Source organism: Mya arenaria, chromosome 5 (assembly GCF_026914265.1).
Source record: "Mya arenaria isolate MELC-2E11 chromosome 5, ASM2691426v1".
NCBI lineage: Eukaryota > Metazoa > Mollusca > Bivalvia > Myida > Myidae > Mya > Mya arenaria.
The window spans coordinates 36,123,968-36,136,737 of NC_069126.1; the positions used below are offsets into that span (position 1 = coordinate 36,123,968).

Genomic DNA, 12,770 nt, shown 5'->3' on the forward strand with positions numbered 1-12,770 from the left:
CTACATGTTAAATGGATTTAAGTCAAGCAATCCTCAACCAAAACCGTCTTTGTGAACTATTCAGTTGACATTTTGTTATAAATAATAACATGTCTTACAGCCCGTGTCTAAATTACACTTCTATTAACGCACGCTTATTCTGATTCTGCATCACACAAAAACTGCATAATACTTCCTCGCCCAACATAAAAGGTGTTTAAACATAGAACAATCGGCCGTATAGTGCCCATGTAAGTGCACTTACCGTCGAAAACAATAAAAAAATATGCAAATATTCAACGAAAAATAGCTAACATATGTACAAGAAAGGTGCACTTTGAATAAAAAACATAGTTTCAAGTCACGAAATACTCTATTTTCATTTTGTAAACAACTAATCGCTCAGCTTATACATTCAATAACTTTTTGTTAATGCTTCTAGAAAGATAGGTTTAAAAACTGAAAAAAGCTTACACGTGTGGCCTCCGGGTATGTGTATTATTGCGAGAAAAGTGATAACACTTACTTACCAGGTGAAAATATCCTCCCAAAACACCCAAATATCTTCGAACACCGTCATTTTATTCCGCTTCACACAATTCTCTCACTTAAAGTTCGGCAAACACAAAACACGTTGGACCCCCTGTTTAATACACTTTCGTTACTATCACAGTCACTACAGTCTCTAAAATATTGCATAAAAGTCTCGAAAGTAATGTGTTTTCAGTTTCTTCTTAAAAGTTTCTACAGTCTCTGATTTTCTAATACTAAGAGGCAACTCATTCCACAATTTGGTCCTACAGTAGAAAAACTTCTTTCTCTGAAAGTTCTCCTCTTATTAAATGGCACAACATATCACCCGCTAACAGGATGGGACGACCGTTATTTCCGTGTTGGGGTCTGTTTTGTTAGAGTCTCTGTAAGGTAGTCAGGAGAATTACCAACAGAGCAGTTGTACATGAAGGTTAACATTTTGAATGAAATTGTGGCTTTGATTGGTACCCAATACAGGTCACAAAGAGCTTGTTTGGAGCTGTTAAAATTCTTGCGATTCAGACCTAGTTTGGCACACATATTTTGAATACGCTTCAATTTGCTAATCTCACTCTGTGCGATTCCGTGGAGGATTACATTACAATAGTCAAGATGAGAAATGACTAGTGACAACACAAGAGTTTCTGCAGCTTCTTTGGTGGGATATTTTCGAATACTTTTGATTCTGAAATAATGTAAGATGGCAGTTCGACTTTTTCGCTTTACGTGCTCTTTGAAATTTAATGTTTCGTCAAGAAATGCCCCAAGATATCTGATACAACTTCCTAATTTGACTTCATCTCCTGCTATGCAAATTATTTTTGTGTTACATTAATGAAGCTATGGCCTACTTTCGAACATAATAAACTCAGTTTTTGAAGTATTGATTTTAAGTTTAGTTCCATTCTTCCAATTGTAATTGTAACAGCACACCTTTCTAGTTCCTGAATTGCTTGAGTTTCAGCTATTGCAGATGTAGGTTTAAAACGTTTGTTCGCAGTGTGGCCAGTTGCAAAGCCATAGAGTGAAATAGATATTGGAATAACATCAAACAGTGTCCCAGCATAAGTTAGGTAGAGTCACGGTCCTAAACAGCTGCCTTGTGGAACGCTACAATATAGCTGACGTGTTGAGGACAGGGTTGAGTTCACACAAACACGGCAACTCCTAGGTCGTAAATAGGAGGTGACCCAGTCCAGTGCTGACCACAAACACCATACTGCTTGTTTAGCACATCAAGGAGAATGTCATGGTTCACAGTATCAAAGGCGGCACTGAGATCGAATACACTTTTCTGTACTTAATGAAGAACCAAATCCAAACACTTTAGGAGTTTTTTTACAATTATCTTGGATAGTTTTTGATGTAGTAGGTTTACATTTTTTTATGAAACACCTTTATGTCCACGTCTGTTCAAGTTCAAGTTTACAGTCTTATTAATTTCATGTACTTCATTAATTAAGAACCGCTAATATACACTAATATAATTCTGAGTCATACTAAATAGTGGGCAAAGTTTTGGCATCAAATGTTGCTGTTCTTTAAATATATTGAATGATAAATAACTGTAGTTCTGTGAAGAACGTTTAACATGCAATGTAATCGCTGGCAGTCAATAAACCATCTCAGTTTTTGACTGTGTCCTCACCAGTGTCTATCTCCCTGCACAATGTATCATTACGCGCAATATATATGTCAATCTTAAGTGTACATTAGCAAAGCCGGACTCTGAAAGTCTTGGGGAGATGTCCATTCTGATATAACTCCTACCTAAACCGGACCTTTTACAAATTTGTATTACTGATGCTGCCTGAAGCGATACTATCGAAGCTAATTCAGTGATTGGCACAAGATATTACTAATTTCAAGCGAGATAAAGTTAAAATTTTAATTAGGCATTTAAAATATTAATAAGATTTAAGATAATATACGTTGATAAGAAGACGGAAGAAATGACGGTTGAACACACTGGACCACTTGTATGTTCCATTTAATATGGTTTCCTAAAACGAAACGACATTTGTTGCTCCACTCTTTGTAAGCTTACTCAGAGAAAACATCGACCGTCGGCAATTTGAAATGTCCCAAATGTAGTATCCCACCAACGCTATAGTTTTCAACCAATGACAATGACATGTACTCGAAATTTATCTTAACCATATGAGGAGTTCGACTTGTCAAGTACATCCTACCAGTACACGTTTCATGTACCTTACCATGCTTGAGTTATTGTCCGGAAGTGCTTGTTCAACCGACTGACAGGCAGACCATCACCACAAAATATGCACATATTTCTAGAAAAAAGTTGAATGAAAGCGCACGAAATGGTTGGCCTACAACTCATCACAACCGAAATGTTTATATGTGTGCCCTCAAAATATATTGTTTTAGCTCCACCTTATTTCTCAAGTGTCTGGCAAATACTACATGACTCATTGTATCTATATAAACTAGAAATTTAACGAGATCGTTACTGTTGTCGTTGAACGCCGTCTCTGACTACACTCTGTCGATGACACCACCGAGTTCCAAGATGGTACCACTGAGATGTCTTTTGTTTTTGGTGGCTTCCTACTTCTGCCATCTGGGAGGCACAGCTGCAGGGGACGACAAATTGATGACTCGGGTACTAGTTATCACGTTTTCATTGTTTACTTCTATGATTTCAGAGTTTGCATTTTGCAATATTCAATCGTTACATCTTTGTTAGATTGTATATGCTTATAGGAAAGTGGTTTGCTTAGTGGCTGTATGCGAGGTTGCTTGTGACCATAATTTGCAGTATCAGTAATTAAGAGATGCTAAACTTTGTTTGGGGATATAGTTATATCATTTATAATTTTAATATTTATAGGTTATCTAACATTGTTCTGTACATTTCGGAGATATATTTAGGACGAGTACACAACCCATATTGGACGAGCTGTTAAGCGAGTCTAATATGGTTGTCCTAGCCGCGTTCGAGTCCAAATATATACCGTATTGTACAGTACATTGTTAAATAACTTATTTTTCCATACCTTCCTTATTACAAATATTTAGATTATAAAGGCGTTGATATGTGATAAAGACAACATTTTGACGAATTTTGTACACAAACGTGAATTTATCATGGAAATCCAAGATGATTTATGTCACTCTAACTCTAGAGCGTCTGTCGAGCTCGAACTTCATTTGGAATCTTTTCACGCCATTCTTCAACTCCTCGACCATTTTTATCGAAAACAACCTCGGATGTATATGGACGGTTTACAATGTCAGAAATCGGGCCTTTTTAAGTTCGCTGCAAGTAGATCGCGTAGTAATTTAATTTAGCAGTTTAACTTATTGACTCATCTCTCTGGGATCTGAATTATTTTGCAATAACTCACTTCAATCACTGGAAATTAATTTAAACTTAAATCAACAAATTCAAGCTCAAACACTACATTTAATTAATGTTATAATTCAAAATTTTACGAACTACTTCTACTCATGTACCGGCATACATGTACATCCGAGGTTGTTTTCGATAAAAATGTCCGAGGAGTTCCGAATGCTTTTCACGCGTTTCGGTCATTATAGTAGGTTTAACATGAGACATACGAACCGTACAATACGGGAAAGATACACGATTTTTTTGTACGCGCGAGCGTCCCGATACGGAATTATAGTGTCCGGTCACGTGTTGAAAATGAGAGTCTACGATTGGAAAATAAAAATAATTATATCCCAATTCGTCCAACGTCCTTGACCTGTACTATCACCATGCGTACAAGTAATATTGTCCATTACCTCGCGTACAATATGCATTGACTAATAAAGAAAGTTATTAATATTATGCGTATTTCATTATGGCTAAAGGCTTTACTATATCCTAGCGTTGAGTAGTTTGAATATTAAATATGTGAGAAAATACAAAATATATTTACAAAATATCAAGTGCTCAAACACTAAGAACATATAGAACAAATAATCACAGCTAACATAGTAAAATAGATAACATATATATAGTTACACACATGTACATTCAATATTACCTTTTTCAGGACAGCGGTATATGGAATGAAACATGTAAGTTATTGTCAATTATTTAAACGGAATAAAAATGAGAAAGAACAATACAAAACGATGTTCCCCTGTTTGTTTAAGAGTGCATTGTGTGTAATTAATTGTTTTACTGACGAAAGTATCTTATATTTTGACACATGTATGGCTACGGTAACGCGTTATCTTTGCGTTCATACGTACTATACATGTTGTTTTTTATCTTTGCTGAATAAGACTTATACTTTTATTTAAACTCAATTAATTTAAAGTACATGAAAAGCGCTTTGAAATCTAATCAGGGCCCAAACACGTCACGTAGGTGTGCGAAGTTAGCGCTTTGCTCGTCGATCGACCATCTAAAGTACATTAAGCTGAGTCGTAGATTGAAACTGGACCATCTTAAATAAATAAAGGATAGGTCGTTGATAGTAGCAGTACCAAATTACACAAAGAACTGATTTAGCTGGGTCGTAGATTGTAGCTGGAGCATCTAAGATAAATAAAAAAACTGAGTTAGCTGGGTCGTTGATTGTAGCTGGAGCTTCTTAAATAAATTTAAAACTGTGTTAGCTGTGTCGCTGGACCATCTAAAATAATTTAAAAACTGAGTTAGCTGGACCTTTGATTCTAGCTGGACCATCTTAAACTAAGAACAGAGTTGGTGCGATCGTTGATTGTAGCTGGAACATCTTAAATACATTAAGGACAGAGTTAGCTGGGTCGTTGATTGTAGCTGGAACATCTTAAATACATTAAGGACAGAGTTAGCTGGGTCGTTGATTGTAGCTGGACCATCTTAAATACATTAAGGACAGAGTTAGCTGGGTCGTTGATTGTAGCTGGAACATCTTAAATACATTAAGGACAGAGTTAGCTGGGTCGTTGATTAGAGCTGGACCATCTTAAACTAAGGACAGAGTTGGTGCGGTCGTTGATTGTAGCTGGAACATCTTAAATACATTAAGAACAGAGTTAGCTGGGTCGTTGATTGTAGCTGGAACATCTTAAATACATTAAGGACAGAGTTAGCTGGGTCGTTGATTGTAGCTGGACCATCTTAAACTAAGGACAGAGTTGGTGCGGTCGTTGATTGTAGCTGGAACATCTTAAATACATTAAGGACAGAGTTAGCTGGGTCGTTGATTGTAGCTGGACCACCTTAAATACATTAAGGACAGAGTTAGCTGGGTCGTTGATTGTAACTGGGCCACCTTAAATACATTAAGGACAGAGTTAGCTGGGTCGTTGATTGTAGCTGGAACATCTTAAATACATTAAGGACAGAGTTAGCTGGGTCGTTGATTGTAGCTGGACCACCTTAAACTAAGGACAGAGTTGGTGCGGTCGTTGATTGTAGCTGGAACATCTTAAATGCATTAAGGACAGAGTTAGCTGGGTCGTTGATTGTAGCTGGATCACCTTAAATACATTAAGGACAGAGTTAGCTGGGTCGTTGATTGTAGCTGGAACATCTTAAATACATTAAGGACAGAGTTAGCTGGGTCGTTGATTGTAGCTGGAACATCTTAAATACATTAATGACAGAGTTAGCTGGATCGTTGATTGTAGCTGGAACATCTTAAATACATTAAGGACAGAGTTAGCTGGATCGTTGATTGTAGCTGGACCATCTTAAATACATTAAGGACAGAGTTAGCTGGATCGTTGATTCTAGCTGGACCATCTTAAATAATAAATACATTAATGACTGAGTTAGCTGCGTCGTTGATTGTAACTGGGCCATCTTTAATACATTAATGACAGAGTTAGCTGGATCGTTGATTGTAGCTGGACCATCTTAAATACATTAAGGACAGAGTTAGCTGAAACGTTGATTGTAGCTGGACCACCTTAAATACATTAAGGACAGAGTTAGCTGGGTCGTTGATTGTAACTGGGCCACCTTAAATACATTAATGACAGAGTTAGCTGAATCGTTGATTGTGGCTGGACCATCTTAACTACATTAATGACAGAGTTAGCTGAATCGTTGATTGTAGCTGGGCCACCTTAAATACATTAAGGACAGAGTTAGCTGGGTCGTTGATTGCAGCTGGTCAACCTTAAATACATTAATGACAGAGTTAGCTGGGTCGTTGATTGTAACTGGACCATCTTAAATACATTAATGACAGAGTTAGCTGGGTCGTTGATTGCAGCTTGATCATCTTAAATACACTAAGGACAGAGTTAGCTGGGTCGTTGATTGTAGCTGGACCATCTAAAATACATTAAGAACTGATTTTCCTTGGCTGTAGATTGTAGCTCGAACAAATACAATGCATTAAGAATTGGTTGAACTAAGTTAAATCTTAATGTTTTGTATAGGGTCGGGATACGATCTACGACCATATTAATGTACGGTTGATCTACGACTTACGGGCTACGCGCCAATTTCACACACTTTAACTTTTAAAAAGCTGCGCAAAGTGTTGTAGTTAATAGCACATACTTATACTATAAACAACTAGGGTTGTCCTCCGATTTCAATATAGGTTTCGTATCGAGAGGTTAATGCGAAAAGGTTCTAAGTGACATTAAATAAAGAAGAAGATAGAACATTCTCGCTTTCATCCCTAAGCATGTACGTTTCATTATCAAGCAGTTTTTTATACGATTTTGACCACACCTATGAAACACAAAGGAGGCCAAAGGGCTTAATTTGTTAATTGTTATTCTTTCTTTTAGCTGAACGTTCTGGTTCCGTCGCATTCACAGCAGTTAAAACCAATAACCAGAGACTTGGTTATAAACAGGCTGTCAAGTTTGAGAAAGTCTTACTGAACGAAGGTTATGGCTACCGTGCGCACAATGGCATTTTCTGTGCCCCACGAACCGGGGTGTACGTGTTTACTTCGAGCCTGCTCCATCAAGGCGAGGGTATCACAGTCCATTTCGCCATTGTTCACGAAGGCAGACTTATGGCTGGGTTCCATGCCAACGCCGAATGGGAGCAGTTCAGCCAAACCGTCATCATACGGGTGAGGAGGGGCGAAACAGTGTCTGTAAGAAACCTCAGGGGCAATAATCCAACCATTTATGGCGACGAATTTTCCACCTTCTCTGGTTACCTACTGAAGTGAACACCAATGAAATGACGATATCTACTTGTTTTATCTTTCGATTTCGCGAACACTCCACACTGGTTTTGTTATGAATGTATTTATGAATGTGAAGTCTGTAAACTTTAAAAAAAAATCCTTTTTACCTATTATTCTTTAGTGTATGTTTCTTTCTAATAAAATCGTAAGCAAAAACCTCACAACGTTTTTAATGGCTATGTCTAAAATCTAGGCCGCCTTAACACTGTACATACCGTTCACTATATATTTCTTGCATATTATTTAAATGCAATGCAATGAATATCATATAAAAAAATAGTTATTAAAGTTTAATCCGTTTTAAACTTTTCGTGAAAAGGTTGTATACTGCAGATGAACGACAGGCAATTATCGTCCGTACTTTTGAAAGAATATGGTTTATTATGGAAATGAAAATATAATTCTAATATTACCAATGCAATGAATATAAATACAGAAATACATAAAACAGTTGAAGACGTGAAGGTACCGCGTTTTTAGTAATAGCCGTGTTGAATTCCTACGCACCTGTACTCAAGTTATGCGCTGCAAAGTCAACATTTCTGCCCAAAATACGGTAGTTAATCTAGCGAAATGTGAGATATTGAGATGATGTGTAACTATCTTTAGTCGCATAACGTTTTAAACATCACAAAAGTGACATTGACAGTAAGTGGTCATCCTTAGATTTAGTCCGTTTAGTTTCAAGTACATTTTTGGCAAGCCATTTTACCGGCTAAAACTAACTCGGACTGAACCACCGTACTGGTAATGTTCACCTTTCATGTTTTAATCTGTTTTAAATATATTTTATCTAATGTTCTTTTCGAATAGAACAGAATATGTAGTTGCAAAAAGTGGACCAATACTTTATACCAGTATACCTATAACCGATTTTCTTTTCTCGCCGTACACGCACTGTGTAAAACAAATCAAAGTTCAATAAAATGCGAAATTATATTTGATTATAAAGGGAACTACATGATGGTGTATGTTTTTGATTACTTTAACATACACTTGTATATATAGCATTGATGAATACGTATACGTTTGATTGTAAGTGTATGTGTAAATTGTATGCAAAATAATTCTGTTTACAAAAGAACAATAAGATATGATTAAACTAAACTAAATACGGTTGTATGGCCCGTATTTTAGTAAAAGCCCTCTTCACCCTATATAATCTTACTAGAAATGATAAATTCAACCTTAAGAACATAATAATATCCAAACCTACATTTGACATCGCTCGTGTAGGGGAAGTAACCGAGTAATTTTGATCATGGAATTTATAAATACAATATGGTATCATGCAACCGATGACGTATTTTTCCGCGTAAGATGGCGGAAGTCGAATTTTATGATTAAAGAAGCGTATATTCTGCATTTCTCTATTAAACAATAGTGTTGGTAGTTTGGCATGGTCAAGTATTTCAGCGAAATGAGTATTTGCTGGTATCCACAAGAGTTTTTACAGTGTCATTCCAGAATATGATGTAAGTTTGGTTAAACACGAAATGTAAACAACATTCGTAATCGAGATCATTCGTTCATCAGACAGAAAACTGCAACTATTTAATACCTGCGTTTAAAACAATAACTCCCATGTGTTTGCAAATTATTTGCTTTTTAACATGAAAACCACTGGTCTACAGGGGCAGGTACAATACTCTCAACGAGTGAGACCCACATTCCATTTCCCCTTTACCCTAGTCCAAATAATTGTACGTTGACAGATTTTTTTAGATTTTTGATATGGCAAATCCTTCACGTACAAATTGTTTAGTATCAAAAGTGGGTAGTTGTTCCGACCAGGATTACGGGTTAAAGCATATTGCGTCTATAAAATATCATAAAAACAAGAAATATTACCAGATAATGTTATATTATATTAGTTCCATACACAAAAAAATAAATATCCAACTTGTAATTATGAGTTTGACAACTTTTCTTCATTTCATTCTGTCAAAACATAACGATATATACATGAAGGGCACCTGCAAGGCTTTAGGGCACAGTTTTAAATCGCTCGGAACATTTCGGCCATGGCCGAGTTGTTACGATTGTATAACGAGGTCTATCACGAAGCTTTGTCGGAGGAGGCCGAGCTATTACGATTGTATCGAGTTGTTCCCCTTCGCATAATTGTTGTCTGTGTCAGTCAACTTTCGTTTTATTGGAAAGGTAAACAACTTGTTTTAATGAATTAAATGCTTGTTTAGTGCAAAATAACATTTCACTTACATGGTAAAGTATGAATATAACTCTTTATGATCAATTTCAACCATAAAATACTTCACATAAAACAATTTCAATATTTTTAAAACACCCCCGTTTTTTGCACATTCCTGTTTAGACGTTAGGGATTGGAAGAATCCCGTATAACACGTCTATTATTTTAGACCACCCTTTACCCTAGCCACAATAATTTGCGTTTAGGGAACTTTTTTAACATTTGGATATTCATTTTGTTCCCTAAACGCCACAAGTCGACTATTTCATATCAATGTATATTCTTCAACTGTTACTTATAACACATTAGTTTTTAAATTTAGATTGACTTCTGTAAATAAAGCATCGCCATTTTAAAACCATCTAGCAGGTGCCCGTTATTTTCCGCTCAATATACTAAGCGCTGGGATCTGTCATTCTTGGCTAGGAAAACAACAAGTGGGATATGGACGCGTAGAGTTGCCAAATAAAAACTCGTAAAAGACTCTAAAGCGGCTGTTTATTTGGACTACCCTATGCCCCATCACACTTACTATAATGAGCGATCAGGGAGACTTTTTTAGTTTAACATTTCTTATGTAACCCTGTAATTCTACACCTCTCTACCATTTAACACTGGGCGAAAGAATATATAGTAATATTATGCATCGATGGTGAATAATAATGACAAAATTGTTCAATATATACCCGACTGATCAAAACCGGAGATACTTGAAAGTATGATGCAGATCCCAACAGCTTCCTGGCTTACTTTAAATACTGCCTGTGGCCTCAGCTGGGTAAAATCAGTCTTGATCCTGAAAATGAAAAAATACAACGTTTTATGGTCTGCTTATCACGTCATGGGACACAATACTACTACTGTATTAATTAATCATGATTTGTCGACAATGTTTCCACATTCTATAAAATCTAAAAAATCTAATAGGGTTATATAATTGTCAAGAGAAGAAACTTTCCCCACTTCATCATGAAATCGGTAAACGTCCAGTTCAGACATTAATTTTATAGCTAATATACCAATCCTAAGCATTATTAATCACTGCATTCTGCACAAAGAATAATAATTTTTACATCGAAATGACACAACCATCTTACTGGTTATTCCAAATTGAAGCAGGAATCCGATAAAAATATGATGATACCATCGGGATAATTTCAGGTGCTCATAATAGCAGTAGAATTAGTCAAAAAGACCTGTGCAATGGCAAATATTTGCCGATAGTGTGTACATTTTTAATCGGATTTCTGCTACAATCTAATAAGCGTTCAGGGATATGTTTTTATGATTTTGACAAAGTGTTGTGCCGATGATTGATTATAATCGACAATTGATCAGAGGCCTAAGTCGGCAACAATCGATAGTGAAATTTGAACTATCAATTATAAAAAAACAGACGTAACTGCTACCGAATACCAGTATAAAGTCTGTCATAAAAATATGTTTTGTTTTTGGTTAATGCTAGCCATTGCTAGTTAATTTTCAAATGTTTAGGTGTTACTATGTGAAGCAATCTAGTCATATTCTTATCAAGTCAGTAAGTCACTACCGTACCTTATTACAAATTGTCATTGAAAGTTAACTGCTAAATGATTTGTTCTCAACTTCGCATGTTTATGGTTTAAAAGTGATTTTTAGAACATACATGTCACCGTTTAGTTTTCTCAGTTTTCTGGAAGAAAATGTTCTTGCAAAACATAAAGAATATTCAACTGCTTGTTGTACAGTACACTCCATGCGGAACTACCACTTTCCGTTTTCCTCGGCAGATTTTCGTTAATGTGGACACGACATCCAATTTATCATAATCCGCTTTCCTTGGCGTTTTCCCTCGTTCACTCTCCGAGGCTGATCAGTGGACCGTATTACAATCGCCGCGTTACTCCAAAGTGAAAACACCGCGAAACTCTGAGGAAACCGATAAGAATCTCCTACTGTACATGTATCTGATTTTGTGTAATTTATTTGAATACTGTTCTTTGATTGTGTTGTTTCAATATTTTTCAGACTTACTTGCACATAATACGACTGGTAATCCTTTGACGGCGCAAAAATGCAATATATGTCGATGTCCATTTTTGACCCAGTTCTAATTATATTCTACTCATTTGACTTCCAACAGTCCCAGTTACTTAAAGTAATGTAAACATTCTGTTTCACATTTGAACCTGCAGTTTGATAAAAAAAATACCAAAAATAGTCTAAATTTAGCGCACAATACGTCACTACGAAATTTGCATATCACGTGACTTCCACATTGTCAAAAATACTAGATTGCATTTCATACTAATAATTTCTAATTATTAACTAAGAAGTTATGGTTTCATTATTTTTTAAGCACAATATTCATACAAACACCGTACCTTTCATAAAATAGTTCAATTGAAAGCTGAATTATATTCATTTAGAGTAGGAAATAGATTATGACAATATCTTCATACAGTTGTAGATTAAATTGGCGATTTTTTAAACAACAAAACATGAGTTACCTTCATACTTCTTTAACGTCATAATTAACAATGCAATTTAAATATTATCTGAAATGCGGAAAAACAACTGATATGTGTCACAAAAGAAATAGTGACAGGAAAAATATTCACACTAACATGGTACTCAACACCTGCATTACTCCAATCCAATTTAGTTCTCAACAACACAATTTTTAAGCTTTATGACGTATTATGGTAAACAAACAACACGTGGTGTTATATCTAAAATGTCTGGATATCAACAGGCAATTAATGAATATTAGTTGAAAGGTAAATTAATAACCGGACGAGATAAAGATGTATTGTTTTATTGTATTCTTTCTTTCTTTACCAGAAAAATTTTATCAACGAAATAACTGCAAATGTAATTATTTATTTTCAATAGTAGCAATGTAGTAGCAAAGCATACACCTCGGAGTTCCGCTT

At 35.8% G+C, this 12,770-nt stretch overlaps 2 protein-coding genes across 6 annotated transcripts in view; both read left to right on the forward strand.

Annotated features, from left to right (window-relative positions):
- Positions 1-2,988: 2,988 nt before the first annotated feature.
- LOC128235277 (cerebellin-3-like) lies at positions 2,989-7,807 on the forward strand. Its single transcript, XM_052950089.1, has 3 exons — positions 2,989-3,139; positions 4,542-4,566; positions 7,231-7,807. Exons 1-3 carry the CDS (start codon positions 3,026-3,028, stop codon positions 7,623-7,625), a joined length of 534 nt encoding a protein of 177 aa, XP_052806049.1. The 5' UTR covers positions 2,989-3,025; the 3' UTR covers positions 7,626-7,807.
- A 1,142-nt stretch (positions 7,808-8,949) lies between these two features.
- The window catches only part of LOC128233636 (microtubule-associated protein tau-like), a 73,823-nt gene continuing 70,002 nt past the window's right edge, over positions 8,950-12,770 (forward strand). For all 5 annotated transcript variants that reach the window (XM_052947402.1, XM_052947407.1, XM_052947408.1 and 2 more), the window contains exon 1: positions 8,950-9,118. The gene's annotated coding sequence lies outside the window, so the exon portion shown is untranslated. The remainder of the gene's footprint in view (positions 9,119-12,770) is intronic.